The sequence below is a fragment of the Drosophila hydei genome, unplaced genomic scaffold (assembly GCF_003285905.1).
Source record: "Drosophila hydei strain 15085-1641.00,03,60 unplaced genomic scaffold, DhydRS2 tig00000237-arrow-arrow-pilon, whole genome shotgun sequence".
Lineage (NCBI taxonomy): Eukaryota > Metazoa > Arthropoda > Insecta > Diptera > Drosophilidae > Drosophila > Drosophila hydei.
In genome coordinates, this window is record NW_022045691.1 from 166,774 (window position 1) to 193,120 (window position 26,347).

At 41.4% G+C, this 26,347-nt stretch overlaps 7 protein-coding genes across 9 annotated transcripts in view; 3 read left to right on the top strand and 4 right to left on the bottom strand.

The window, feature by feature from the left end:
• Positions 1-2,801, bottom strand: part of LOC111593430 — a 28,943-nt gene extending 26,142 nt beyond the window's left edge. Inside the window, exons 1-2 of one of the 3 annotated variants that reach the window (XM_030223557.1) lie at positions 2,569-2,801; positions 635-871 (exon numbers count right to left, since the gene is read on the bottom strand). In XM_030223557.1, coding sequence (XP_030079417.1) covers positions 635-694 — 60 coding nt within the window. In that variant the 5' untranslated portion in view covers positions 695-871; positions 2,569-2,801. Of the gene's footprint in view, positions 1-207; positions 335-634; positions 896-2,568 lie in introns of those variants that run through there. The other 2 variants (XM_030223556.1, XM_030223555.1) reach the window with 2 other exon arrangements.
• A 6,933-nt stretch (positions 2,802-9,734) lies between these two features.
• LOC111593448 (ubiquitin-conjugating enzyme E2 S) lies at positions 9,735-11,056 on the bottom strand. Its single transcript, XM_023306203.2, has 3 exons — positions 10,563-11,056; positions 10,015-10,485; positions 9,735-9,905 (listed from the first exon to the last, which is right to left on the bottom strand). Exons 1-3 carry the CDS (start codon positions 10,569-10,571, stop codon positions 9,765-9,767), a joined length of 621 nt encoding a protein of 206 aa, XP_023161971.1. The 5' UTR covers positions 10,572-11,056; the 3' UTR covers positions 9,735-9,764.
• A 707-nt stretch (positions 11,057-11,763) lies between these two features.
• LOC111593444 (partitioning defective protein 6) lies at positions 11,764-14,117 on the top strand. Its single transcript, XM_023306197.2, has 4 exons — positions 11,764-12,089; positions 12,515-12,743; positions 12,830-13,221; positions 13,283-14,117. The coding sequence occupies exons 1-4, from the start codon at positions 12,012-12,014 to the stop codon at positions 13,679-13,681; spliced, it is 1,098 nt and encodes a 365-aa protein (XP_023161965.1). The 5' UTR covers positions 11,764-12,011; the 3' UTR covers positions 13,682-14,117.
• Positions 14,118-15,419: 1,302 nt separating this feature from the next.
• Positions 15,420-18,268, bottom strand: LOC111593428 (lymphokine-activated killer T-cell-originated protein kinase). Its single transcript, XM_023306172.2, has 3 exons — positions 17,863-18,268; positions 16,840-17,198; positions 15,420-16,763 (listed from the first exon to the last, which is right to left on the bottom strand). The coding sequence occupies exons 1-3, from the start codon at positions 18,120-18,122 to the stop codon at positions 16,228-16,230; spliced, it is 1,155 nt and encodes a 384-aa protein (XP_023161940.1). The 5' UTR covers positions 18,123-18,268; the 3' UTR covers positions 15,420-16,227.
• Positions 18,269-19,065: 797 nt separating this feature from the next.
• On the top strand, positions 19,066-21,244 carry LOC111593397 (exopolyphosphatase PRUNE1). The gene is made up of 2 exons (XM_023306118.2): positions 19,066-19,237; positions 19,298-21,244. The coding sequence occupies exons 1-2, from the start codon at positions 19,190-19,192 to the stop codon at positions 20,513-20,515; spliced, it is 1,266 nt and encodes a 421-aa protein (XP_023161886.2). The 5' UTR covers positions 19,066-19,189; the 3' UTR covers positions 20,516-21,244.
• A 650-nt stretch (positions 21,245-21,894) lies between these two features.
• On the bottom strand, positions 21,895-23,868 carry LOC111593425 (60S ribosomal export protein NMD3). The gene has a single exon (XM_023306169.2). It carries the CDS (start codon positions 23,723-23,725, stop codon positions 22,151-22,153), a length of 1,575 nt encoding a protein of 524 aa, XP_023161937.2. The 5' UTR covers positions 23,726-23,868; the 3' UTR covers positions 21,895-22,150.
• Positions 23,869-24,334: 466 nt separating this feature from the next.
• LOC111593404 (peroxisomal targeting signal 1 receptor) lies at positions 24,335-26,340 on the top strand. Its single transcript, XM_023306124.2, has one exon. The coding sequence runs from the start codon at positions 24,478-24,480 to the stop codon at positions 26,173-26,175; it is 1,698 nt and encodes a 565-aa protein (XP_023161892.2). The 5' UTR covers positions 24,335-24,477; the 3' UTR covers positions 26,176-26,340.
• The last annotated feature ends 7 nt before the right edge of the window (positions 26,341-26,347 follow it).

Genomic DNA, 26,347 nt, shown 5'->3' on the forward strand with positions numbered 1-26,347 from the left:
TTTGCAAAAAACTGGTGGCCTCGTTTTGTGTGTGTGTGAAAAGGGCAATAAATGTCTACACTGCAGCGTTGCCCCCTTTTTGGACTTTGGCAACAACAAACTAAATAGCAAAAACTGTCACAAGTAAAATAATCGAATGTATATGTATATGTACATATATGTAGACGTATTTGCAATTGTATATAGTTCTTTCGATATTTAACCAACTTTTTTACTGCACGCAAGCGCATGCAAAATGCACAAAACACGATTCAAAGTCGCTCGTCAAACAAAAAATGTAAATAAACAGAAAAAAAAATTAAATAAATAAAAGGACTATTCAGTGTGCGCGCGGCGTGTTCGATACGAGGGCGCGTCGACGACTGCGGCGCTGCACGAGCTGCACCGTTAGTTTGTTACACCTGAACTGAATCGAGTTGAGGCGCGCACGTTGAGTCACATCGAGCGCGCGCGCGTGCACGTTGAGCCAAGTGCGCGCGAGCAAACGTCCGCCCGCTCTCCCACCCTTCATTGTTAAGTCAAAGCTCGACAAACACACACGCCGAGAGAGCGAAAGAGATTGCTGTCTTTGTGTGTGTGTGTGTGTTTGCTTGGATTTGTTATTGTTTTTGTTTGTCTCTTTTGCTTCACTTACCAGTTCGTTCTGCTCCTCCTTAGCGCCAGCTTTTGTTTTGCTCGTCTTGCTCAGTGCCATGCCACCTCCAACGCCCACTCGTGTGCGTGAGAGAGAGATAGAGAGTAAAATAGAGAATCGGAGAGTTTTATGCCTGTACAGTGAAAGCTCTCTGTCTCTCTCTCCGTCTGCGCCTCTGCCTGAGCCGTTCTAAGTTTCCTTGGAGCACCAAACTTTTATTTACATATTTTTAAGCACCTATTTTTCAAAATAAAAAAAAAACTAAAATGTTTTTATTTGATTAATTTTTCGTATTTTTTCAATATTATTATTATTCTTTTTATTAATGTTATATTAAATATTTATTTTTATATATTCCATTATATATTCCATTGCACTTTGCGGCACTTTAGGAAATACTAGCTGAAAAAGCATTAAAATCCAAATCGTTTTCTCAACTATTTACTAAGCACAAGAACTTAATTCAATCTAGCCAGCTTTCACTGTACTTGGATTTGGCTGCACTTTTCGTGCACTATTTCCCTTGCCTACTTTCAGGCGGCGCATGCCAAAAGCTTTGGCTGTTGTCTTCGCTAAGACAACGCATGCGCTAAATAACCGATTATTTTTCTGCTAGTTCTTCTTCTTGCTTTTGTTGAGGCTTTGTAACGATCCTGCCGCTCGTCGCCAAAAGCTGTCAAAGCTCTTAACTATGCATGTAAATCCCCCGAAATGGCATTCACATTCTGAGCTCTGTGTAATTGCTGCGCTGCTTTTTGGCGCCCACTCGCAAGTATTTGAAAACAAGAAACGCTTTTGGTCAAAATGAGTTATACGTATTTGGCTCAAACTTGAAAAAAAAAAACAAAAACAAAAAATTGACCGCCCACCATGCAGCGAAAATAGTTGGAAAAAAATATTTTTGGAGGATTTTTACGACACTGAAATTTCCAAGGCGATGCTTAATACATATTTACATATCGAACTGTGCCTGTGTGTGTGTGCACAAATATAACAGATATTTATTGACAGCCGCTGGAAATGACGAAATGAACGAGTTATTTGCGCGACTTAGTTTGAAACGTCCCACACACACATTATATTATATACATGTGTGTGTGTGTGTGTGCTTAAAAGAATTGCTTATACATGGAAATATACTAACATGCATACACACATATGTATGTACATTAGCATATGCATATGGAAATTGACGGACAGTCGTCTGACTGACATGTGTAAATACATACATACATACACATGCATGAGTGCGAACAAAATGTCAGCGCATGCCATTCTTATATACATGTGTGCGTGTATGTGTGTGTGTACATATATACGCACTACCAGCTGCATTCCCGGCGGCAGTCCCTGAGTGCATAGGCAAGGTCAAGCAAATACCAAACAAATTATGCATTTATATATGTACATATATATACACATATATGCATATAAATATGCAGTATATAAACAGCAGCTGAAACTCTAAATTTTTTCTTAATTTTTTTGTTTGACTGGCCAAAACAGATGTTGCGAAAATCGCTAATAAAACGGCTGAGCGCGCATATAACTGTCGCATTCTACGCGCCGTTGCGCTGCAGATGAAGCAAATATTCCAATGGGGCATGGCACGCGACCTCCTGCCGCCCAAGCCCTTTATTTTCGTTAGCGAGGAGGGACTAAAGCACAAAAACGTTCGATTAATTTGCAATCTATCGATCGGCTGTGCGATATACAATGCACTAGCACACACACACACAGATACACATGCACATGCACACGCACATGGTGTAAGGCTATATATGCAGGGCGTGTTTAGTTGTTTTTGCCGCGCGCAACCACAAAACAAAAACAAACGTTGCAACTGGGCAACGCGACACGGCGACACACAAACACACACACACACAGAGACACAGAATGTATTCACAAATATCGATACACTAATACACACGTACGTTTTTGGAGGAGGCGCGCAAAACGTTTTTTGTGTTGTTTTGTTTTTGCTTTTCGTTTTTTTTTGTTTCTTTTTTTGCGAGTTGCGCGTTGCTCCGAGTCAAGCTAAATGGTTTGTTGTCGTCCGTCCGTGCCAGATTCACAACTGATCTACCTGCTGCTCGCTGGCTGCTAGCTGCGAGCTGTTAGCTGTTAGCTGCTGCTGCCGTTGTTGTTGTTAGCAGCCAAATTGGTATTGGCGATCGAGCTCGCGCGCACGCTTGCGCCTGCGCCCGCGCCCCGCCCGCAAATCACATTCACAACTAGCTTACCTTTTGCGGTCCATCTGCTCGGCCCGCCATTCATTTCATTGGAGGAGATAGGTAGACAAAATGGGGAGGGAGAGGAGAGAGAGAGAGAGTAAGCGAGCGAGCTTGCGCTGTTGTCATGTAATGTCCAACACTGGCCAGGCTTTGATTGTTGTTGTTGTTGCTGCGCCTCATCAGGTTTTTTCTTATAGAGCAAGAAAGAGAGCGAAAGCATTCTGCAACTCTTGCCGTTGTCATTGTTGTTGTAGCTGCGACAATTTTGAAGCTGGGCTGAAGGTTAGCCGCTTGGAATGTTGGCCCGGCGTTGGCGTAAGCGTTGGCGTAAGCGTTGGCGTGCCAATAAAGAGCGCACAACTTATGGAGAGTTTTGAGAGCGATCAGGCGTACAAGCAAGAACGACAGAGCGAGAGAGACAGAGAGAGATAGGCAGGGAGCGAGACTTAAACAAACAGAGGCAGACACACACATACACACACACACACACCTGTACGCCGTCTCATTGGCAATTCGTAGAATCGAATATTTGAAATACTCTTCCGGTTTCAATCGCGATCAGTCGTTCGACCTGTAAAGACGTGAATTCGAACAGCCTTCGCTTAAGCTCTACTGCTGCAGAGTTCTAAAAATAGAACTTTGCGGTGCATTCTTCAACGCAACAGCAACAAAAACCGCACACGCAGCGTTTTCTTATCGCTTGCTTCCGCGTAACTCAATTGCTTTAATTGCAATTTACGAAATTTCGTCGCTTGGCGCGAGTGCGCCTGCACTCAAAAGCACAATCCGCGATGACATCTAATGTCAATAACCTCGCTACAGCTGTAAAGGTAAATGCAGAAATGCAAGCCCAGCTTAACGTTGTGATGGCAAATAGGCAAGCCTCCATCATGCCAATAAACTCAAAAATAGATATCGCCTCCGTGCAAGGCATCACTAACAACAAAAACACGAAACGTAAACAGCCAAATTCACCAAAAACCATCAAGAAAAGGCTCATCTTCGACGAACCAAGCACCAGCAATGCAGCATTAATATCAGAAAATCGATTTTCACTGCTCGTAGAAGAAGATGAAGACTACAGCGAATCACCTGTAGCTCCAGAAGCCCCAGTATTGACCGACCAGCAAACTACTCCGAAACCTCGTCCGCCCCCCATATGGTGTCCAAACATCAAGTCTGTGGCCCTACTTCAACAGATAATAGATAAAGTAATTGATGCTAAATCATACGTAATTAAGCCAAAGAAGAATAACATAGGTGTATTAACCCAATGCAGTGAGGACTATCGCAGAGTTATAGACCACTTTACTAAGCTGGAATTGGAGTTCCACTGCTACCAGCTTAAGGAGGACAAACCATATAGAGTCGTGTTCAAAGGGCTTCACTCCAGCACTGATACAACACTAATTAAAAAGGAATTGGAAACCAAAGGCCACACAATTACAAATGTGCACAACCCACTGAGCCGTATGGACAAAACACCGCTAAATATATTTTTTGTTGACGTGGCTCAGGCCCCCAACAACAAAGAAATTTTGGACATTCGAGTTGTCTGCAGGCAACGCTGCACAGTGGAACTGCCAAGAAGATACAACGACCTGACACAATGCCATCGCTGTCAAGAATTTGGACACACACAACGCTACTGCCACAAAGCTCCCAGATGTGTGCGTTGCGCCGGGAAACACGCATCCAAAGACTGCACCCGCGAAAAGGACCAGGCACCAACTTGTGTGCACTGTGAGTTACAGCACCCAGCCAACTATAAGGGCTGCCAAGTATACAAGCGGTTGCGCAAATTGCAATCCCCAGCACAAAAAAGGAGTCCCACACAAACACCGTCTACGGGTCCGAGTACTGCTTCCGAAATTACAAGGCCCCGGAGCATTACCCAAGCCACGAGCTTTGCAACGCCTATTAGTGGTGTTTCTTACGCACAGGCCGCTAGAGGTGGACCGTCAAATAAGAATACCACAAGTGACACTTTGTTCACTGAAATGCTTCAGCAACAACAACGTCAGTTTGACGCAATTAATGCCGAGCTCAAAGCGATGCGAGAAGTACAATCCCAACAAGCAACCATGCTAAACAGTTTAATGGCCATCATAACCAAGCTTGCCTACAAATAATGGCTTTACGTGTGGGTATCTGGAACGCCAATGGCCTGAGAAACAAGACTCAGGAACTGGCTGCGTTTCTCTCACAAGAAAACATAGATATAATGTTAATAACAGAAACTCATGAGTGCCCCACTACACAAATTTTCGGATACGAACACTATCAGGCTCATGGTGAAGGAGCAAACTGCTTTGGTGGATCCTCAATCCTCATACGAGCAACAATACCGCATACACCTTTACTGCCAATTTGCAACGCAACAATGCAGGTCTCAGCCATCACCCTGCCTACGTCTATTGGAGCGATCGAAGTTGCGTCAATTTATCTTCCGCCAAACACTGGTCTGTGTGATCATCACATGGAACAGGTTCTAGGCCAAAGGTTGAATAAGACCCTCATCGGCGGCGACTGGAATGGATGGCACCCATTTTGGGGAAGCAATAGTGCGAATCGTCGCGGAGAAGTCATATTTGAGGCGATTCAAAACTTACAATTCAGCATATTGGCGACTGGAGCCCCCACCCGTTACCCAATTAATGGACACAGGCCCTCGGCAATCGACTTCGCTGTCTACAAAGGCATCTGTGACCGGCAATTGACCATTGAAGAATCCTTGGACCTATCCTCTGACCACCTGCCACTAATAGTCACAATCCACGCGCAGCCACAGCCCTTGCCCATTAGGAAACAACTACTGCCAGCAGGATCAGATTTAGGAGTCTTTAGGCGCGAGCTCCATTACTCTTTGCACATAGAAATGGAACTTAACACTCCTGAAGACGTGGACTACGCAGCAAACAAACTGCAGGAAGAAATAGTCAAAGCTGCGCACCAAGCCGCCCCACCATCTTGCCAAACAAGACAACAGTCTCCGTACAACATCCCCCTCACCTTGGAGGCCCAACACCTACTAATACACAAAAGATGGGCCAGGAGACGCTGGTTAAGATTACGCACGCCTGATGCCAAATCCATGTACAACGAAGCCACGAGGCATCTTAAAGCTGCTCTCGCCCTGCTTCAAAAGAGGTGTATCAGCGATGCGCTGGTACGAGCTGAATCGCCCACTGACGCAGAGTTTCAATTATGGAAATTTACAAGAAAGCTCAAACGGCAGCCAATACGACGTCATCCCATTCGGAGCATTTCTGGTTCCTGGCACATTGGAGACGAAGCTCAAGCTGAGGCTTTTGCAAACCACCTTCAAGACCAATTCACGCCGGTGATTACCGCAGAGGCCTCAGAAATCGAAGCAACAGAAGACATCGTTCTCTCGCCCCTCCCAGCTGAAGACCAGATAACTGGATGTACAAAAGAAGAGGTTCTTGAACACATCAGAAGAGTGAAGGCAAAAAAATCCCCTGGATATGATCTAATAAACGGCAGAGTCCTTAGAGCACTGCCTGACTCCACCATAGACTACATAACTATGGTGTACAACGCCATGCTCCGCATCCGGCACTTTCCAGCCTGCTGGAAGCGCGCCGTGATTGTGATGATTCCTAAGCCTGGCAAACCCGTGGGAGAAATTGAGTCGTACAGACCAATTAGCCTGTTGCCAGTACTCTCCAAAATATTCGAAAGAATATTTCTGGAACGAGTACTGACACATCTGGGACGCCAGGAGGCCATTCCAAACCATCAGTTTGGCTTCAGGAGACAGCATGGAACACCGGAACAGGTTCACAGAGTTGTGCACCATATCCTTGGAGCCTTTGAAGAAAAGATGTACTGCTCTGCCGTCTTTTTAGACATCAAACAGGCGTTTGATCGAGTTTGGCACCTGGGACTGCTGCAGAAAGTGAGGACCACCCTTCCAGCCCCATTTTTCGCGTTGCTATCCTCATACCTTATTGGAAGAACCTTCCAAGTGTCAAGGGGGCAAACAGTATCCTTGACTAGACCAATTATGGCTGGAGTACCACAGGGTAGTGTTCTAGGCCCAACACTTTATACTTTATTCACAGGAGATATGCCAACTCCCGAGCCAAATATAGGAAGTACAGATGCAGTACTCATAGCGACCTATGCAGATGACACCGCCATCTTATCACGTCACGTATCTGCGCAAGAAGCTTCAGACTCACTACAAAAATATCTGGACTCTTTCGGACGCTGGGCAAAACGGTGGTGTATCACCATTAATGCACAAAAGTCTGTACATACTACCTTCGCCACTAGAAGAGGAGATTGCCCAAGCGTTGCATTGGGGCCCACTATTCCCAAAGCCTCAAAAGTAAAGTACCTTGGTATCACTCTTGACAGAAGGCTGACTTTTAAAGCGCACATAAGTCAAGTAACCTCAAAATGCAAAAGCAAGCTAAAAACCCTCGACTGGATGCTGAGAGCTTCAAGCAAGTTGTCTTACAGCAGCAAGGCCGCCATCTACAAGGCAATAGTTGTCCCAACCTTCGTATATGGTATCTCTCTATGGGGCTCCTCGGCGAAGACTACAAGGAACAAAATTCAGACCCTGCAGAATAAAGCACTACGCAGATGGACTGGAGCCAGCTGGTTTGTAAGAAACTCAGTCTTACATAGGGATTTAGCAATTCCCACAGTTGCTGAACTCATTGGGCGACACAGTTCAAGATACGCGGACAGACTTGCAGCGCATCCTAACCATCTCGCAAGCAACCTGGCTATAAACAACAATAGGCGAAGACTGAAGAGATTGCATCCTCTAGACAATATTAGAACTAATTAAGATAGTAGCTACAAGTGCAGAATAATTGGCATATCTGCCCTCCCATTAGTTAAGGTTTAGAGCTAAATGCGCTATAGAGTCTAAGACAATAAGCTGCAACAAAATAAAGAAATAAATATATTGCCTAAAAAAAAAAAAAAAAAAAAAAAAAAAAACTCTTCCGGTTTGCAAAAGACAATTGGAACGTGCAGCGACTAGGCAAGCGTTGCCAGATAATTTATATCTATATATGACTGCTTACAGTGCAAGCTAGCTAAAGCGAACGCACTTAAGGATAACTCAATTACACATATTCAGAAGAAAAACTTCAAAAAAATGTTTTTTTTTAAATACTTTAGCAAAAACTTTACTCTAAATCTAAATCTTTCAAAATAAATTTTTAATATATATTTTCTGTTTTTCCCAAGTTCTGCACAATTTGCTCTCAAATGTCATTTTTTATTTATCATAAATTTTTGCCATTTTTTTCAGTGTCTTCAAAATTTAACGAAATTTTTTATGTTCAATTTCTATTCTTTTTTTTGTTTTTTTTTTTCTTACTTATCATTGCGGGCTTTGAACTACTGAGTTAATTGAATTGAAAGATTGCATTTTAGTTTTAAATTTAATCTTGTTTTTTTTTGTAAAGAATTTTTTACTTTTTTACGGTATTATCTTTCGAAGGGCACATAATTTTAACTTTAATATTAATTTTAGTTAATTTCTTTTTTTTAAATCAATTTTTGCATATTTTTCTCTGTTTTTTAAGTACATAATTTAAAAAAAGATTTTTTGGGCGCAGTGCCCAAAATAGATTAAAAAATAAATCTAATTGAAAATTTTGAAAAAATTGTGGAAAACTTGCGAACTTAAATTATGTTTAGCAAAGTTTATATATATATATATTTATATATATTTATATTTATATTGCTTACGCTAAGGACAATTGTGTGTAGTTGTTTCTTTTGTTTATTTTAGTTGGAAACGCGCGAATGTTGAAAGACAAAATAAAGAAATTAAATATTTTAAAGTATTTAAAAATTAAAAAAAAATTGTTAACTGCGCTAAATCTAATTAAAAACAAAAACACTATAAATAATTATGTGCGCGTGTGTGTGTGTCTGTGTGAATGACTGTAGCAAATAATTGTGCATGTGTGCTAAACGAGCTGATTTGTAAGTGTAATTTTTATGTGAATGTTGTTTGACTCTCTCTCTCTCTCTGTCTCGCTCTTACGCTCTTTGCAGGTGTGTGCGTGTGTGTGAGATGTGTTTTAAGCTAATTTACATAGATATTATAAGTTAAGCTAAAACTAGCGCACAAAGCGTTGTTTTATATATATGAATATATATATATATATATATATATATATATATTTATGTGGTGTGTGTGTAGCAAGGATCGCAGTAAATTAGAATATATATAGATATACATATTTTGTTTTTCTTTTACTTTTTTGTTACTACAAACTAAAAATCAGCTCAGTTTTTTCTCCGAACAGACGTTGAACAAAATATTCTCTCCTTTTTTTGCTCGCATTATATCTGAATTCTTTTTGTTTTATATATTAAATTTAAGTTTTCATTTTGTTTTGTTTTGTTTTATATATATATATATTATATTTATAATGTTTTGTTTTATATATTTAACTGGATGCACTTTTCTTTGGAGTTGGTTTTTTGTTGTTTCCGCTTCAGCTTTAAGAATTTGCCAAATTTTTGCATATTTTTTAAGTTATCTTCAGTTGTTTTGCTTTTGCTATAGTTCACTGTAGATTTATGCCTGCTGCTGGCTTCATAGATATATATATATATACATATATAGTTGGCTGTTGTTGTTGCGCGACTATATATATAGATACATATATGTGTAACTGTTTGGTAATATATGTATATGTATATATACATAGATACATATATATATATATATATATATATATATATATATATATATATATATTTATATTTATATATATATATATATATATATATATATATATATATATATTTATTTATATTTATATATATATACATCTATATAAATATATATGTATCTACATATGCATATATATATATATTGTTTATGCTTCTCATAATCTCTTGAGCATGCGTTTTTTCTCCTTGAGCAGCTTCTCCTTCTTTTTATCTTGCAGCTTCTTATCCAGACCTGCATGTTTCTTATTCGATGGACCATCATCATCTTTGGCATCGCTAACGCCGCACTTCACGGGCTGAAAGCAAAACGTAAATACATTAATATCATAGCATAGATATACTTAAATGTAAAAAAAAGGAAAAGAAGCGAAAAGAAGGCAAGTCCTTAAGTCTAGTCGGTAGCACCTGTGCATGTATTTCCGTCATCATTCGCGCTCGCTGAGAATAATCGTCGTAGCGTTCGAGCAGCATTTTTCCAGCCTCCTCGTTGAGCGCCGATTCGGGATTGGGCACGATTAGCAAACATTTGATGGTTAACAATATATGCTTAATGCCCAGATCTGGCTTCCAGTCCTTTTTCAATGTGTTCACACAGATTTCGCCGTTGGCCGCAACATTTGGATGGAAAATTTTGGTTAAGAAATATGCCTTTGGCGGCGTTTGTGGAAAATCTTTGCTCAACGTCAGCTTAACGCGAAAGATGCCAACGGCATACGGTGTTCCAGCCGGTCCATCGATCAATGCCTGTATATCGGTAACATCGCTCTCATTGATTAGGACTTTGATGCCCTCTGGTGGTGTTGTTTCCATGTCCTGCAGCTCCTTCATAACCTGCCGTATGGTCTGCGGCGACAGATTCTCGACGTTCGAATATTGCTAAAAACCCAAACGAAACAACAAAATATAAATAAATATATATATATATATTGTTTTTATTCATTTGTTTACATTACCGAACTCATTTCTGCGTCTGCTTGGATGCGTGTGCGTACGTATGTGTGTATGTGTGTGTCTGCGTTTCTATGAGTGTGTGCGTGCGTCTCAAGGTTTGCTTAATAATCCGCTGCTTTCCAACTGTCCTGGCTGGAAGCGTTGCTTAAGTTAGCTATGCTAACTGTATTTTTTTCACTGGCGTCTCGTGAGTAGAGAGAAAACGTTTTTGGCTCTGTTTTCGTTTTCGTTTTCGCTGCTGTTTTTCCAATTTGCGCCCGTTTGCTTGCTGTTCGTTGTTGTTTGTAATCGATTTGTTTTCCTATTTGACTATTGGCTTTTCGAAACATTTAAAAAACACAACAAAAAGAAATAAATGAAGCGCACACACAATTTCTACTCAATTGCACACTTCTACACGCTCAACAACAAAACACACACACAAGAACAGCCTCCATTTACAGAAACCCTCGTCGTATGGTATGCGCTCCACTGTCGGCTATTTAGATTCTTCCTCAATGCTCAGTACATGCATGTCGCTCACCTCTATTTGGCCGGCTCAAACACATATATATTATTTATTATGACAATTTAAATTTGCTTGATTAGCAACAAATAAGCTCACTTGATTATTCAATTTTGTATTGTATTGTTGTTAATTGTTACCTTTGCTTATATGCAGCGTATGCATATGTCTCTACGGTCTGTACCATTAAACAGCTATCTATACTCCTTTCATGCGCATGCACTAGTGTTGTCTCGCTCGTGTTTATCGAATTGGACAGTCCCGCAGCAAATTCCTAAAGTATTTTGTGGGAATTCAATGTAACTAAATAAAAATAATAAAAACTAAAATTCTACATACATTATTTTCAGAATGTGCATCGATTAGGCGGCAAAATAAGATATTTTTATTGGTTTTTGTTTATATTTAATTTAATGCAATTGTGTAATTGGTGATGCCATATCTAGCTGTTTAGTATTTTTCAAAATGAGATAATTATCGATAAGTTTGATATTTCGTACAAATTCAACGCGTTTTCTTATTTTTACTATGTTCAAAGCGTGCATATAAGAAACATTGGTTAGCGATAATATTTACATTGTTTCCCAAATATGCTCGAAGCAAATACGGCAAAATAAAGGACGATTAAATAATGTATTGTCAAATATATCGATATACATGTATGCAACAACTGTATTGGTGATCGCTGCAAGAATAATCGCGATGTCTCGATGTTTTTTTTACACAAACGCCAACGCATAATTTAGTTTTAGTTTAGAATCTTTTCGAATTATAATTTATTATACAATTTGTTTTTAACTTAACTGGGCACCAACAAGTTTGGCTGTCGCCGCGACGGCAACTTGAATGAACACGCACTACAGCACCTGTGCGTTAGTGTTGTTGCTGTAAAAATTGTGTGTGTGCAATTGGAAGTGGGCAAAGAAAATATATATAAAAAGCAAAAATGTCGAAGAATAAAATAAACACAACTGCAGCGATGGCAGCAAACGCTGATACCAATCTAATTGAAGTGAAATCAAAGGTGAGCTAACGGACCATTTCTCCATGTAGATACAAATGCAGTAAATTTTTTGGGATCAATTTGTTTGGATCATTATGAGAGGTAGTGGAATCGACGGCTGCGGCACTGCTGATTCATGCCTGCTGGAATTGACAGTAGAAGCGAGTGGTAGTTGTTGTTGCCTGCTTGTGTGTGCATCAACAGTTGGGTGGCATTGCCAGCTGATATATGATATTTCGTGAAGTTCAAGGAATTTAACCGTTTGCTTTATATATCAGTTTGTTGTTGGTTTTGCCTGTTTATGCTTGTGTGCTGCAACAATTGAGCAGAGTTGCCAGCCTGTTGCTGATGAACACGATGTCGACAAGTTCATCTAGCAAACCAGGCAATTAATTGTTTCCTCTCAGGTAAACGAAACAATTTACATAACGTCTACTTTTTTTTAGTTCGATGCGGAGTTCCGACGCTGGAGCTTTAAACGTCACGAGCCGGAACAAAGCTTCGATAAGTTCTCCTCGCTGATCGAACAGCTGCACAAATTGACCAATATACAATTTCTAATACTCTACATTGATCCGTGCGACAACGATCTGTTGCCCATCAACAACGATGACAACTTTGGGCGTGCCCTGAAAACGGCGCGACCACTGCTACGCGTCATAGTGCAGCGTAAAGGTACAATCTATGATTAATATATATATATTTATATATTTCTATATATACATTTATATATTTATATATGCGTGCGTTCTTTTTCACAGATGATTTGAACGAGTATTCAGGCTTTGGCACGATGAAGCCGCGCAATTTAATTGGCAGCATACTTGGCCATACGCCCGTTAAGACCAAAGCACCATCCATATCCATACCGCACGATTTCCGCCAAGTGTCGGCCATCATTGATGTGGACATTGTACCAGAGACGCATCGACGTGTCCGCCTGCTCAAGCATGGCAGCGACAAGCCGCTTGGCTTTTATATACGCGATGGCACTTCGGTGCGTGTGACGGCCAACGGATTGGAGAAGCAGCCGGGCATCTTTATCTCACGTCTAGTGCCTGGTGGATTGGCTGAGAGCACTGGCTTACTCGCTGTCAACGACGAAGTCATCGAGGTCAATGGCATTGAGGTGGCAGGCAAGACGCTGGATCAGGTAAGCACTACAAATCGTAGATAGCCTTTATATCGTTCCCTAACTAATTTTTTTGCCATAGGTAACCGATATGATGGTAGCCAATAGCTCAAATTTGATCATCACTGTGAAGCCAGCCAATCAGCGCACTCTGACCTCGACACACCGTGGCTCCTTTTCAAGAAATAGTCAGCTATCAAGCGGTTCACATCATACAAATCATACCAATACATCCGACGAGCTGGAGCACGATGATCAGGATGATATTGTTGATCTAACTGGTGTAACGCTCGACGAGAGTCCCATCGGTGGCAACGGGGGAGGAGCTGCAGCAACATCAGCAGGAGGTGTTACAGTAAACACCAACAACAGCAACAGTCAACCAGTGTCCTCGTCGCCGTCCATGCATCATAAACAAGCTGCCTCGAATGCATCCACAATTATGGCCAGCGATGTCAAGGATGGAGTTCTGCATTTGTAATACAGCTGCGAGAAGATGCAAATCACATGATCAAATGATAAAAAAGACAAAACACACACATACAAACAAACACACACACACACATGTTTAATATATATGTTACATATGCAACACACACAAACACACATTCCACATTTCGTCTAACGTTTCCATTTCCAAATTTGTTGTGCACAGACATTTGTTTATTTTTAATTCATATTTTTCATAAGCATTAATGTCCTTGTTAAACATATATACAAACATATATATATATATTTATATATATCGATATGAGATGTGTTACACTAGTTAAAGTGAGATAGACAGAGAGAGAGAGAGGGCGAAGAATCTTCCAATTAGCTACGCCCACAAGCTCGAAACATTGCATTCCATATATGTACACCCACACACAAACACACACACACACACACATGTACTTACTACTTAAAAACTTAAGCAAAAAAAAGAGAAAAAGAAATGTTTGTTCGTCCTGTCTAAAAATTATTATTATTTTTTTTAAATCTGTTTTTGCAAACTTAATTGAAAAAGTATATATATATATTTACATAAATTATTTTATTTTATTTTATATTACTTTTATTTTTTTGTAATTTGCTTTTAAAATGTTTTTTCTGTTTGAATTTTAGAAAGCTAGAAAGAAAGAGAAACACCAACAGCGCCTTTAAAAAACAACAACAATATAGCAACGCATAACGTTTTATACAATATATATAAACGATATGAGCTAGACTATATACATATATATAGAACTTTTTATACACATTTCTATTGTAGTCGAATTCAAGAATCAAGTTAACAATTAAAGGAAAACTAGAAGAAGAAACATATGAAAGACATATTTTAGATATATATACACCAACACAGAGACAAATCGGCTAAAGCTTAGTGTTACACAGTTTACAGAAACTAAAGTACACGCTCTATATATAATAAGCGAAGCGGCTAAAACGATAACAATAAACGAGTAATGCATATACCACTAACTAAACATAAATCGAACAGCTATATAGTCTATGTATAGCTATATACACTGACAGAAACATAAGCAAAAGACAACACGTCATATTATTGTGAATGTATTTTGAATAAATCTTAGGTGAACTTCTCAGTGCACTAAAAAACTTAACAAATTTGTTGTTTTCTTTCTAAGTTTAAGAAGCGAATTTATGTATATGAAAATTGATTAATTTTTGAGTAGCTTGAAAAACTAACCTCAAAACTCACACAAATTTTAGTTTGCGAATGAAGCAATAGTTGGCAAAAAATAACATATTGGCAAATAATTCATTTTATAAACATGGCTAGCTGAATACAGTTGTCTTATCTAGCAAGTCCGAAGTTTTACTCATCAACTAATCTCGAAATTATACAAATTTTGAGGTTAGAATCGATGGAATAGTTCGATTGGCATAGAAATACAATTGCATTGTAAACATAAGTATGTTAAGAGAATCATTTCTATAAATTTCAATACGCATTTGTAGTCCTAAAGCCTATGGTGACTAGGACAACAAATGGCAAAACGTATGGGAGTCTATTTGGTCTTCTATCTTCCATCTTCCATGTTCCGTATCCTCTATCTTTCATCATCCATATTTAATCCTCCATTTTCTATTCTCTAGCTATCATCTTCCATCTCCTAGCTGATATACATATATTACTCTCTATGGACATTTGTCAATATTAGCTAAATCATACCACAAAAATCCAAATAATTTCTAAATTGTTTATTTGCGAATTATGGACAAAAATGAACGAGCGTTGGTTTATTTTAATTCTCTTCTTTTTTTGTTTGTTTGTTTGTTTTTTTTTTTTGCTATTTTTCGTATAGCGTAAATGGAATACATGGAATATTTGTATCTGTTGACTCTTAAAATCTAAACTGAAATGTGTGTAAATACAGATTCAGGTTATTTTCTTTTTGTTTTGGCCATTGTCAATAATGTTTTGCAGTTTATGCATTATTTTTACAGCAAGTGGGTGGAGGAAGGGGAAAGAGAAGGGAAGAGGAGTTACATACATGGGTGACGCGCTTACAAAACCAAGTTTTTAGCTTTATAGTTATCATTTTGTTTTGTATACGAAAAGGGGTTGAGGGGGCAGGGATTCAAACGTAGAGGAAGCCAACAGTTAGACGGGTTATAAGAGAAAGAGGAATAGTCAGGCAGCTCGACAGAAACAGAGAGGGAATAAGAAAGCAAAATAGTTACATACAGAACAAAGCGCTTACAAAACTAAGTTTTTTTGATTGTTAACATTTTGCTCTGCTTTTGGCGAGCCAGCGAGAAAGGCAATGATTATACATCTAGATATATAGATAGAGGGACAACTTGAGAGGGACAGAGTTGGCGAGATGAAAAGATTCAGCTCTATAGACCGGAACACATAGAGAGATAGAGGGAGAGAGAGAGTGAGAGAGAGAGAGAGAGAGAGAGAGAGAGAGAGTTACAGTTAGAGTGCTTATAAAACTATGTTTTTTAATAGTTAACATTTAGAGTTTGCTAATTGGCAGCCAGATGAAAATGATATAAAACAAAAATAAGATTTTAATCGCTGGCTGGATCACTGGCTGCGGTCACATTGGCCGCATTGTTCTCGAAGCACTGCCAAATGGTTCGTGCTGCTGGTCGATCCTCGCTGTGGGCATTGGTGCACAAATAGAACAGCTCGACGACACAGTTGTAGTCGTCGCTCAGCTGAAATGCTACTGGCAACGGTGGCCGCGTGCCATATGCTTGCTCCACATGACTGAGCGAATAGTCGGAAATGTCATTCTCTTTGGTATCATCCTCATCGTCGTCCACAACAGCATCGCCCGCAGCGTTAACATCCTTAACGCTACTGTCTACGTCAACGACGCTCATATTTCCTTCATCCGTATAGTTTAATTGCCTGCGCTGCTCCTGTGAGTTGTCCAAATCAATGATGGAGCTGCTATGGAAGGCGGCGTCCAGCTCAAGGGTGTGCGGCGGCACCAGAGCCAGTGTCTCATAGATGATCAGGCCAAAGCTAAAGATATCCGCTTTACTATCAATAATCTCAACCTCGTCCATTATCTCAGGTGGCGACCACAATTGCGTGCCTGCAATACAATATATATATATATATTAATAGTAAACACTGTACGATAGATATATCTAAGCGAGTCAGCCACCTACCCACATATTGCAGCTGGGGATTCTTGTGAAAGTTAATCTCGCCATTCTCGTCCAGGGGCAGGCTAACACCAAAATCACATAGTTTACAGATCTCAAATTCTCCTTTGACCAGGACATTGAAGGACTTTAGATCGCCGTGCAGCAGTCGCGCCTCTGTGTGCAGAAAGTCAAGTGCATGAGCAATATCCATGATCATTTTGAATGTATGTTTGGCGGGCAATGGTCCGAGATCCTCATCGTGACGCTCCTCCAATATGGAGCCCAACGATGTGCTGCACATTTCCAATGCCAGTGCATCTACGCCCTCCGACGATTTAATGACGCCACGAAACCCAACGATATTTGGATGATTCAGTTTGCTGTGTGTAATCATATGACATGAGTTTATGTTATATATAAATATATATATATATATAGATGTATAGGTAGGTATAGGTATATAGATATATGTTACACCCAGTTGGAAATTTGATGTTGTCTCTGTTGGCTGCAAGACGAGCTTAGAAACAGAGACATGCTCTAGAATCCGCTAAAAGCAATTGCCAAAAGAAAATATAGTCAACAGGCTAGTTGCAAAGTATTTACATATAGACCATAGAGGAAGGTCTAATTTGCAACTAGCCTGTTGACTCACTCAAGGACATGTCATCTTAATGAAGACATGTAAAGTTTATTGATCATGCCAATAAGCAGATTATCATAATTTATGCTCATGTCTTAGAGAGGATGGATTGCAAGAGTTCATCATTGAATTTCCTACTGGGTACGGGTTTGGGGCCGCAATTGTGTACACCAAATGCACGCACACATGAGCGACGCAGCAGCCACACACGCATATGCACACGCATGCATTCGCAAACACACACACGCATATAGCCAACGGCTCGCCCACGTGTGTGTACATGCGTGCGAGTGTGTGAGCGTGTATATGTGTAGTATACAGCATTAGTTGGAAAATACATATGCATATGTGCAATCAGGCCATCGGAAGAGAAAAAAAACGTTGCAAGGAGTTGGACTCACCGCAAAATGGCTGCTTCGTGTATTATACGGTCATTGAATATCGTATCCTTTTTGGCCCTGGTACGTTGTGTGATTCGTTTGACGGCCCAAGGCGAACGTATGTGGCCCAGCTTTGGTGACCTATCCAGGCGATATACACTAACACCGGTGCCATGACCAAGTGTTTTTAGCATCGGTGATGGTGGTATTCGGATCGGTGTGCTATTGTTTTGCACATTCTCCATGTGCAGGTTGCGCAGTTTGCGACGCGGCGTATCCATTGTCCTCGTGTATATTCGCCTGTTATGGATCACAAAATTCGGCTAATATTTGTTATAAATAGCAAAACAACTTGGATATCTAATGTGACGCGCACAAAAATGCCGTTTAATTGAAAAGTAGGGATGGCTAGAAATTTGCTATCGATTAGAAACGTTAATCGTCATACTGAAAGATAATACTATTGTCATGGGCATGACGAATGAGAACTGCGATATTTTTTTGCCGCCTGTTTTTAAGTGGAGCACTTTCACTGTTGAAAACATTCGAACTGGCACTTATAATGAGGCCTTCTTATTTTAATTAAATATTTATATTATTACGTATTGGCCTACTGAAAATTGTTAAGCGATATTTTTGTATCGATATTTTTAATTGCGCATCCGTTAAATTCATTGCATAACGGTTGGAATATTTGTTCAAAATACTGTTCAGCACGCTCGCCAAAATTATGATGAATCTTTTATTGTTAACTTATATGAGAGGAAATATATATTACACTTTAGTGCGAAGAAGACCATATAAACACCTCAGTTGAAAGATTACGAGTTGACTGATTGATGAAAGATGATGGCTTTTCTTACACAAGGAAACTTCTTATGTGGATAATGTTAATTTGAAATGCTTAATTTCTTATATCATAACGTAACTTTGTAAATACAGCACCTCCTAATATCGCTTACAAGTAGTTGACATGCGAATGGTTGAACTGCATTTAAACTACAGCACGTAATTGTCAGAGTTCATCGATACCTGTTGCTCATGGTTGGAATCGATAATACAGTAGCCTAGCAATTCGTTCAATTTAAGGCGCGAAAGCGAGCTGTTAAATACTATCGATACTTGTTGCTTGCATTTATCGCCTGCATTCCCGATTTGGTGGTAAAGGCTTCACTCTCTCCCTCTCACTCACATTGCAACCGTTGGTCATTATCGATACTTGTTGCTTGCGACTATCGTGTGTACTCTATTTAATCTAGTGACAACTGTGGCTTTTCACACATAGTTTCATAGCCGTTTGTTATTTATTTCATGTGAAAATTGTGTGAGCTCTGCTAGGTCTGGGCAAATGTGTCTCTTGCGCTTTCTGTTGCAGACGCGTTCCACGCTGAACCGCGTAAGTGAAACGTTGCAATATACGCAATTAACTGCTTTTCACTTAAATATCTATTTACAGTATCTACCCGATAAGGCGGCCACCTCGACGGCAGCCCGGCAGACGCCCACGCCTACGCCCACACCCGAAGTGAACCAGCGTAAGCTGAATTTAGTGATAGGCAATGAGTCGTGCGATTTGGATTCAGCTGTCTCAGCTTTAACGCTGGCCTTCATCTATGCAGCCAGGCAGAAGGATCAGGACTTTGTGCCCGTGTTGAATATACCACGTCTCGACTACCCACTCAAAACGGAGGTGGGTCACATGTTCCAAAAGTGTGAAATCAATGAACAAATGCTCGTCTTTCGCGACGATCTCCCAGAGAAGTTGAACAACCCAGACATCAATGTCATTTTGGTGGATCATCATGTGAACAGCTGGGCAGCGAATGTCGGTGAAATTCTCGACCATCGACCGATGGAGAAGCATCCATTAGTGGATCAGTTGCCGGCACACTGCGTGCTCCACATCGAGCCAGAGTTGGGCTCTTGTGCCACACTTGTGGGCGAGCGCTATTTGGCTGAGCAGGAGCCGCGCTCCGCTATCGTCACTCAGCTGCTGCATGCGACAATTGTCCTCGATACAATCAACTTTTCGCCAACTGCTAAGCGTTTCTGTGCCCGTGATTTGGCCATGGTCGAGCAGCTGGAGCAGCAGCAGCAGCAGGAGCCCTTGGATGATGGCGTGCGAAAGCGTTTGCGCGACCAGATCTTCAATGAGCTAGTGGCAGCCCGTGCCGACATTAGTAAATTGACTCTATTCGAGGTCCTGCGCAAGGATATGAAGTGTCTGCAAACTGCGCGCCATATGGTGCCCATGGCCGGACTGCCCATGCTAGTGCGGGACTTCATCGAGCTGAGCGACGCCGAGGACGCAATACGACAATTTGGCTGCGGCACCAATCTTATTGTCCTCTTGGGCATGTATGTGCCGCCGCTCAAGGGCGGCCATGTGATGCGCGATCTGGCGCTAATCTCGCTAACCGGGCACACCCAGCTTGTCCAGCGTGTGCGCCAGGGCTTGCTGGCATGCGCGATGCCCTCACTCGATTTGCGCCAACACGCGTTCGAATCCAATTTCATGGGCGGCTGCTTCTTGATGCAGCATAACGTGCAGGCCACCAGGAAGCACATTTTGCCCGTCATAAAGCGCATCCTATTGGATCTGGAGGAATCGCAGCATTGCGATTGCGATGATGTTTACTTCTTCAAGGAGAAGCCTAAGCTGGGCCTCTCCTAAGCAAGCCGAAGGATACAGTGGAGATTGCCTCGCAAGTACAAAAACCAAAATCAAACGAGCAAGCAACCAAGGAACACATCCAGCATTCGCTGAAAGGGAAACGGAAGGAAGGAAAAACAAATTGATTGAAAATTTTATTTCTAAGTGGATATCGTGTCCGTCAAACGAATTCAATGCGATTCCAATTGAATCTGATTGCAATTTGAAAATCCAATTGAATCAGAATTCATAAATCTAACTAAACCAAAATTTATTTATTGTATTAGCAAATAGTAAAAACAAAAGGAAAAACGGAAACTCGAATTCGAACTCGAAACCGAATTCATGGGATTGGAATTCAATTCCAATTGCAAATCAATTTAAGCAAACGTCCAACTGAAAGGCATATTTAAAGGCATATCCAATTGGAAGCAAATCGAGTCAATGAAGTGGATATTCGAGGCTTCCAACAATTAGTCAAATATGAAAGAAATTGAAGCGTGTTGCCAATTGCATGAGACCCCAATTGGGACTGGATAATTGAGTGGATTTATGAGATTTCCCACTATTTAAAATAATCAGAAATTGTTTATGCACTTCTAACTGTAAAACTGTAGAAAGCCAACTCAAAGGCAAATTCATGTAGTTTAACCAATTGAATGTGATTCCAATGCGATTTAGTTTGACTTTATAATCGAAATTTTTAATTTTTCTATATTTTTATTTAGTATAATTCGACAGCTAATGAAATTTCCGTACTGTTTTCTTTGTAAAATAATCTTATATATAATAGATGTCTAGTCTTAATCGAAATATGTAGAGCTCTATATATGTTTCCCCATCTTTCCAATCTGCTGCAAATCTAAATCATTATTCATATCTCTCTCTATATATAGGGGAGTTATCTAATCTATATGTAAATCGAATTTATATATATAACAAGCTCTCATTCCTACAGATTCCACAAATTCCACAAACTTGTTCATCTTCTGATTGGAATTGCTGGCAAGTGCAAAACGAGCATTTGTATACTGATTAGTTATTTTGTGGCGCTGTTCCAACAAGACTTTGAATACATTTCTAGTTGGCATGTTACATGTCCAACTAGATAATATGTATTCGCCGAATTAATTTCTCTAATTTCTTATTATGCGGTATCTGATTGGGTTAGTAGCTAATGCAGCCCAACTGGATATGCAATTGTATTCTAACTAGCTAATCTCGCTTTCATATCAATCAGATATGTATATAGCAGTATATATATCTGCTGAGAGTTCCTTTATATCTTATTAAATTCGATGTTAGATATAAAACAAAATCAATTTATATAATGTTATTATTTGTTTTATTCCAACAAATTATATATATGTGTAAATACATATATATATATATATATATATATATATATATGTTTGTGTGTGTGTAAATACATAATAAAAAAGAGAATGAAATTAACAAGACTTTCTTTAGCTGCGTTTCCTGTTCGCCTGGACTTTCTGCTTCAGCAGCTCCTCTGCTGCTGCTACTCCTTTACCTCCTCCTTTGCTCCTTCTGCCTCAGCTATCAGTGCTGCTTCTGTCTTGCTTTTCCCTTAAGACCTTTTATAGCTATGTCTGCTTCTCCTCCTGTTCAGCTCGTTTAGTTCCTGGTCTGTGCCTACAGTTGCGGCTCCTGCCGCTCCGTCGCCGCCGCGTCCTCCTCCTGCTCTTCGCCCATCTCATCGTCCGCACACTCGAGCGTCATATCCTCGAGCATCTCGGCCAGCGTTATCTGCGGCACATCGCCCACGTTCTGCTGCACCTCAATGGGCAGCGTCTTCTTGCTATCGCGATAGACATTGATCTGACCACGCATATCGGGATTCTCTTCGATATCATCGAGGAACTCGTGATAATCATATTTGCTACGCTCATCCGTCGCCTCGTCCGCCAGATGCTTTATCTTCCACAGGCGCTGGCTGAGCCGCATTTGGCGATCGTAGTGCTTGCGGACGAGCACAACGTCTGGTATCAGCTCGGGACTCAGTTTATCAAACTCCGGATCATTGATGTTCGCCTCGCCCGTATTGTAGCCCATCACCGAATCGCCGACCTTCAGCAGATGTCCCAGATGCGAACGCGTATGTATGGGATTATCGTTGACGCCCAGCTCCGAGGCTCGCACAACCCAAATGTCGCAGAGGGCGTGCTTGAAGGAGACCATGCCCTGGCCCGGATACGTCTTGCGATCCTTCTCATGTATTATATCGATGTCCATCACAATGTACTCGATCAATTGCTTCGGATTGCAAATGGCCTCGAACGGCGCACGGAAATAGACCTGAGTATTCACCTCGGCTATCTGTGCCGTGCGCGGATCGATCAGGTGAATGCTGCTCGACACCCGGTTCACCAGGCAAACGGGCGAAATGTTGCCCAGCTGTTGGCGCAGCTTCTTCGAGAGGCAGACGGCGCTGTCCTTCGAAATGGGCGCAATTTCCACAGACCAATTGTATTTGTAATTGTAGTTGTTGCTGTGTATATCGTGTGAGATGAGGCGCTTCGAGGTGGTCACCTTGACAGGTATCATTGTTTGTAGAAAGTCAACCATGCGCCTGGCATGATTCTCGCTGACGTAGTAGAAATCGAGTCCGCCGTGTTCGGGCTTGATGCCCAGCGTGTTCTCGTGTGCTTTATATTTGAGTATCAACTGCTCCAGGTAGTAGAAGGTTTTCTTATTCTCAGCCCGTTGACGCACTTGGACCAGGCAGCGCCAGAAGTCTTTGGCCTCTGTGCGATGGCAATCGGTGCACATTTGATTCTGTACAGTAAATTCGACAATGAAGACCTGTTGCAGCACTGTGCCGCCAGAGATTTCACCATGCACTGTTAGCTTGACCTTGATCCTCTTCGAATGCTGCTCTGTCCATATGAACCCCGCATCGACCAACTTCACCTCCTTCAATCCCTTCAGTTTCTTTAGGCAAACAGCCAGCAGCTCCCTGGACTCAAGCGAGGCCTGCACCCACTCATTGGGTGGCTGCAGATAACGCTCGCAGTTGCGACAGAAGTGCAGCACCGCCTGCTTTGGTATATTCTCTGTTATGTCCACATGATTTCGCAAACATGTTACGCACATATTCGCAGGATTCGGTTGTATGGCCACGCCGCATTCGCAGCATAGGATCATGGCATTGCTGCTGCTATTGTCGATGCCCAGCGTGCTGACGCCAGTGTAGTTGTCGTGCTCCATCTGGCACAGTTAATTTTGCCTCTTAATTTTCCTTTATTCCAATAGAATAACAAAAACACGTGCAAGCGAACGAATTTCACAGTGAAGTGCAATCAGTGTTGCTGCATGCGTTTTAGCCAAATATACCAAAAATACTAAATCATTTGACAACAAATCCAAGAAATACTATGTTAAAACTTAACACTTGTTCACACAGCTTTATGTATTTAACATTTGTTTTAACTTTTATTATAACTATAGTTATAACTCTTTAGTTAATCAACTTTAGAGAAGAATATAGTCTTTTATAGCACTTTTAATTTAAATATTCACCTCGTGAGATATATTGGAAAATAAATTCATATTTAGTATTCCATATATAATTAGTATTTAAATAGTTTCAAACTATTGGTCAGATATCAAAGTATGGTTTTTTGCAAATGACTGTAAAGTTTCTCAGTCATGTGTTCGATAATAGTTTTAAATCTTTTAACGAATTTTTCGGTCAGCACATGAATATTAATTGTAAGCACTTTGGCGCCCAAGTTTCTAATTCTACGCAACCAATCTCGATAACACACAAATCGATAAGCTGTACAATAACACTGACTAGTTCGATATCTGCTTGGCCTCGATAAATCAATAAAACACAGTACAAATTTGTAGTCCATCCCCCTTGTGGACATTTGGACTTTTGTTTCGTTTCTTATCTTAAAGTCCCTCCATCCTCAAATCGGCTGCTGATCAAAACCAGTAACCAGTTACGTAGCAAGATGTCTTTGCGTCCACTTGTGGAAGGCGATTGTGGTGCCGTCAATCCATTGATGCAGCTGGGCGGCCAATTCACCCGCGATGTCGCCCACAAGGATGAGGGGTTTGCTCCTGCGCAATTCGAACGCAGCTTGCGCCCAGACGAGCAACTAGTCAACGATTTTCTCGGTCAAGTAGCTGGCCCACCGCAATCATTTCAAATGGACACACTGCTACAAGAAATGCGCGGCGTCAACATCCATGGACCAGTGCCACAGCAGCATCAGAATGAAATGGCCAACCAGTGGGGTCGGGACTTTATGCAGCAGCAGCAGAACCAGCAGCAATCGCAGCAAAATAAAACGGTCCAGATGCCGCAGCCCATGCAATCGCAAGATTTCTTCGACGAAACCATGATCAGCACTCAAAATTTTATGCCAAACCAAATGATGCGACAGCCATACATGGCCATCACAGCTGGTCCGCAGCAACACCAACAGCAGCAGCAGCAGCAGCAGCACGATGCGTTTTTCGACGGCAACGTCGAGACGATCATTACTGATAATCTGCCAAGGGTGGAAACTTACGCAGAGTCTCTGGAGGATTGGATCAGTGACTATCAGCGCAATAGGGAGCAAAACGAGCAAACTGCAACAAATTTCAACGAGAAATTCTGGCAGCGCCTACAAGACGAATGGCAAAAGTTGGCGGAGGAGAACGAACATCCCTGGCTATCCGAGTTCAATGAGAATCTGGACGCCTACAAGGAGTACGAATTTGCCGAGCAGAATCCGATGGCCGAATTGGACAATGCCTTTGAAAAGGGCAAGGAATACTTGACTAAGGGCGATATACCCAGTGCCGTGCTCTGCTTCGAGGTCGCTGTCAAGAAGGAACCGGAACGGGCCGAAATTTGGCAACTCTTAGGCATCTCGCAGGCCGAAAACGAAATGGACCCACAGGGCATAGCAGCTCTTAAGAAAGCACTCGAAATGCAGCCAGAGAATCGTCAGGTGCTGATGGCCCTGGCCGTATGCTATACCAACGAAGGCTTGCAGAGCAATGCGGTGAAAATGCTCTCCAATTGGCTAGAGGTGCACCCACAGTATAAGCATCTGCTGACCGCCTACCCACAGCTCCAATCGGAGGTGCTTACCATGGCCTCCTCGCTGATTGGCGGCAATAAGCTGCGCGATCTGCAGCAAGTCTATTTGGAGGCTGTGCGCATGCACCCCGCCCAAGTAGATTCCGATTTGCAGGAGGCTCTCGGAGTGCTCTACAATTTGTCTGGCGAATTTGATAAGGCGGTCGATTGCTATCGCTCGGCCGTGCATGTCGATCCACAAAATGCCAAGCTCTGGAATCGTTTGGGCGCCAGCTTGGCGAATGGCTCACGTTCCGTGGAGGCAGTCGAAGCATATCAGCAGGCGCTTCAGCTGCAGCCAGGATTCATACGCGTACGCTACAACGTCGGCGTCTGCTGCATGAACCTAAAAGCTTACAAAGAGGCAGCCGAACATCTAATTACGGCGCTTACCATGCAGGCGCACACAAATGCCTCGCGTGAGCTGCCCAATGCCCAGGCCGTTGGCCAGAATCAGATGTCCGAATCGATCTGGAGCACACTTAAAATGGTCATATCACTAATGGGTCGCAGCGATCTACAGGGTCACGTCAGTGATCGCAATTTGTCGGCACTCAATGAAGCCTTTAAGGATTAGATTGGTGCAGCTGGTGTCTAGTAAATAACTTGGAAACGTTATGCATTCCCCCATCTATTTGTCAAGCTTTCCTTCCATATAATAATGTTTAATGGATTTGTGCTTTGAATGTATTTCTCAATGTGTTAGAGTTTAGAAGTTGCAATTAAATTGTTATCGTTCGGTCAATCAA

Excerpts from the sequence above, each read along its gene's own strand:
- LOC111593448 (XM_023306203.2), bottom strand. Across the intron at positions 9,906-10,014 it reads TGACGGAAATACATGCACAG|CCCGTGAAGTGCGGCGTTAG; the intron begins GTGCTACCGACT and ends TTTTGCTTTCAG.
- LOC111593397 (XM_023306118.2), top strand. The coding sequence starts at position 19,190 with ATGTGTCTCTTGCGCTTTCTGTTGCAGACGCGTTCCACGCTGAACCGC. Across the intron at positions 19,238-19,297 it reads CGCGTTCCACGCTGAACCGC|TATCTACCCGATAAGGCGGC; the intron begins GTAAGTGAAACG and ends ATCTATTTACAG.
- LOC111593444 (XM_023306197.2), top strand. The coding sequence starts at position 12,012 with ATGTCGAAGAATAAAATAAACACAACTGCAGCGATGGCAGCAAACGCT. Across the intron at positions 12,090-12,514 it reads TAATTGAAGTGAAATCAAAG|TTCGATGCGGAGTTCCGACG; the intron begins GTGAGCTAACGG and ends ACTTTTTTTTAG. Across the intron at positions 13,222-13,282 it reads CAGGCAAGACGCTGGATCAG|GTAACCGATATGATGGTAGC; the intron begins GTAAGCACTACA and ends TTTTTGCCATAG.
- LOC111593404 (XM_023306124.2), top strand. The coding sequence starts at position 24,478 with ATGTCTTTGCGTCCACTTGTGGAAGGCGATTGTGGTGCCGTCAATCCA.
- LOC111593425 (XM_023306169.2), bottom strand. The coding sequence starts at position 23,725 with ATGGAGCACGACAACTACACTGGCGTCAGCACGCTGGGCATCGACAAT.
- LOC111593428 (XM_023306172.2), bottom strand. The coding sequence starts at position 18,122 with ATGGATACGCCGCGTCGCAAACTGCGCAACCTGCACATGGAGAATGTG. Across the intron at positions 17,199-17,862 it reads CACGAAGCAGCCATTTTGCG|CAAACTGAATCATCCAAATA; the intron begins GTGAGTCCAACT and ends GATTACACACAG. Across the intron at positions 16,764-16,839 it reads TCCCCAGCTGCAATATGTGG|GCACGCAATTGTGGTCGCCA; the intron begins GTAGGTGGCTGA and ends ATTGTATTGCAG.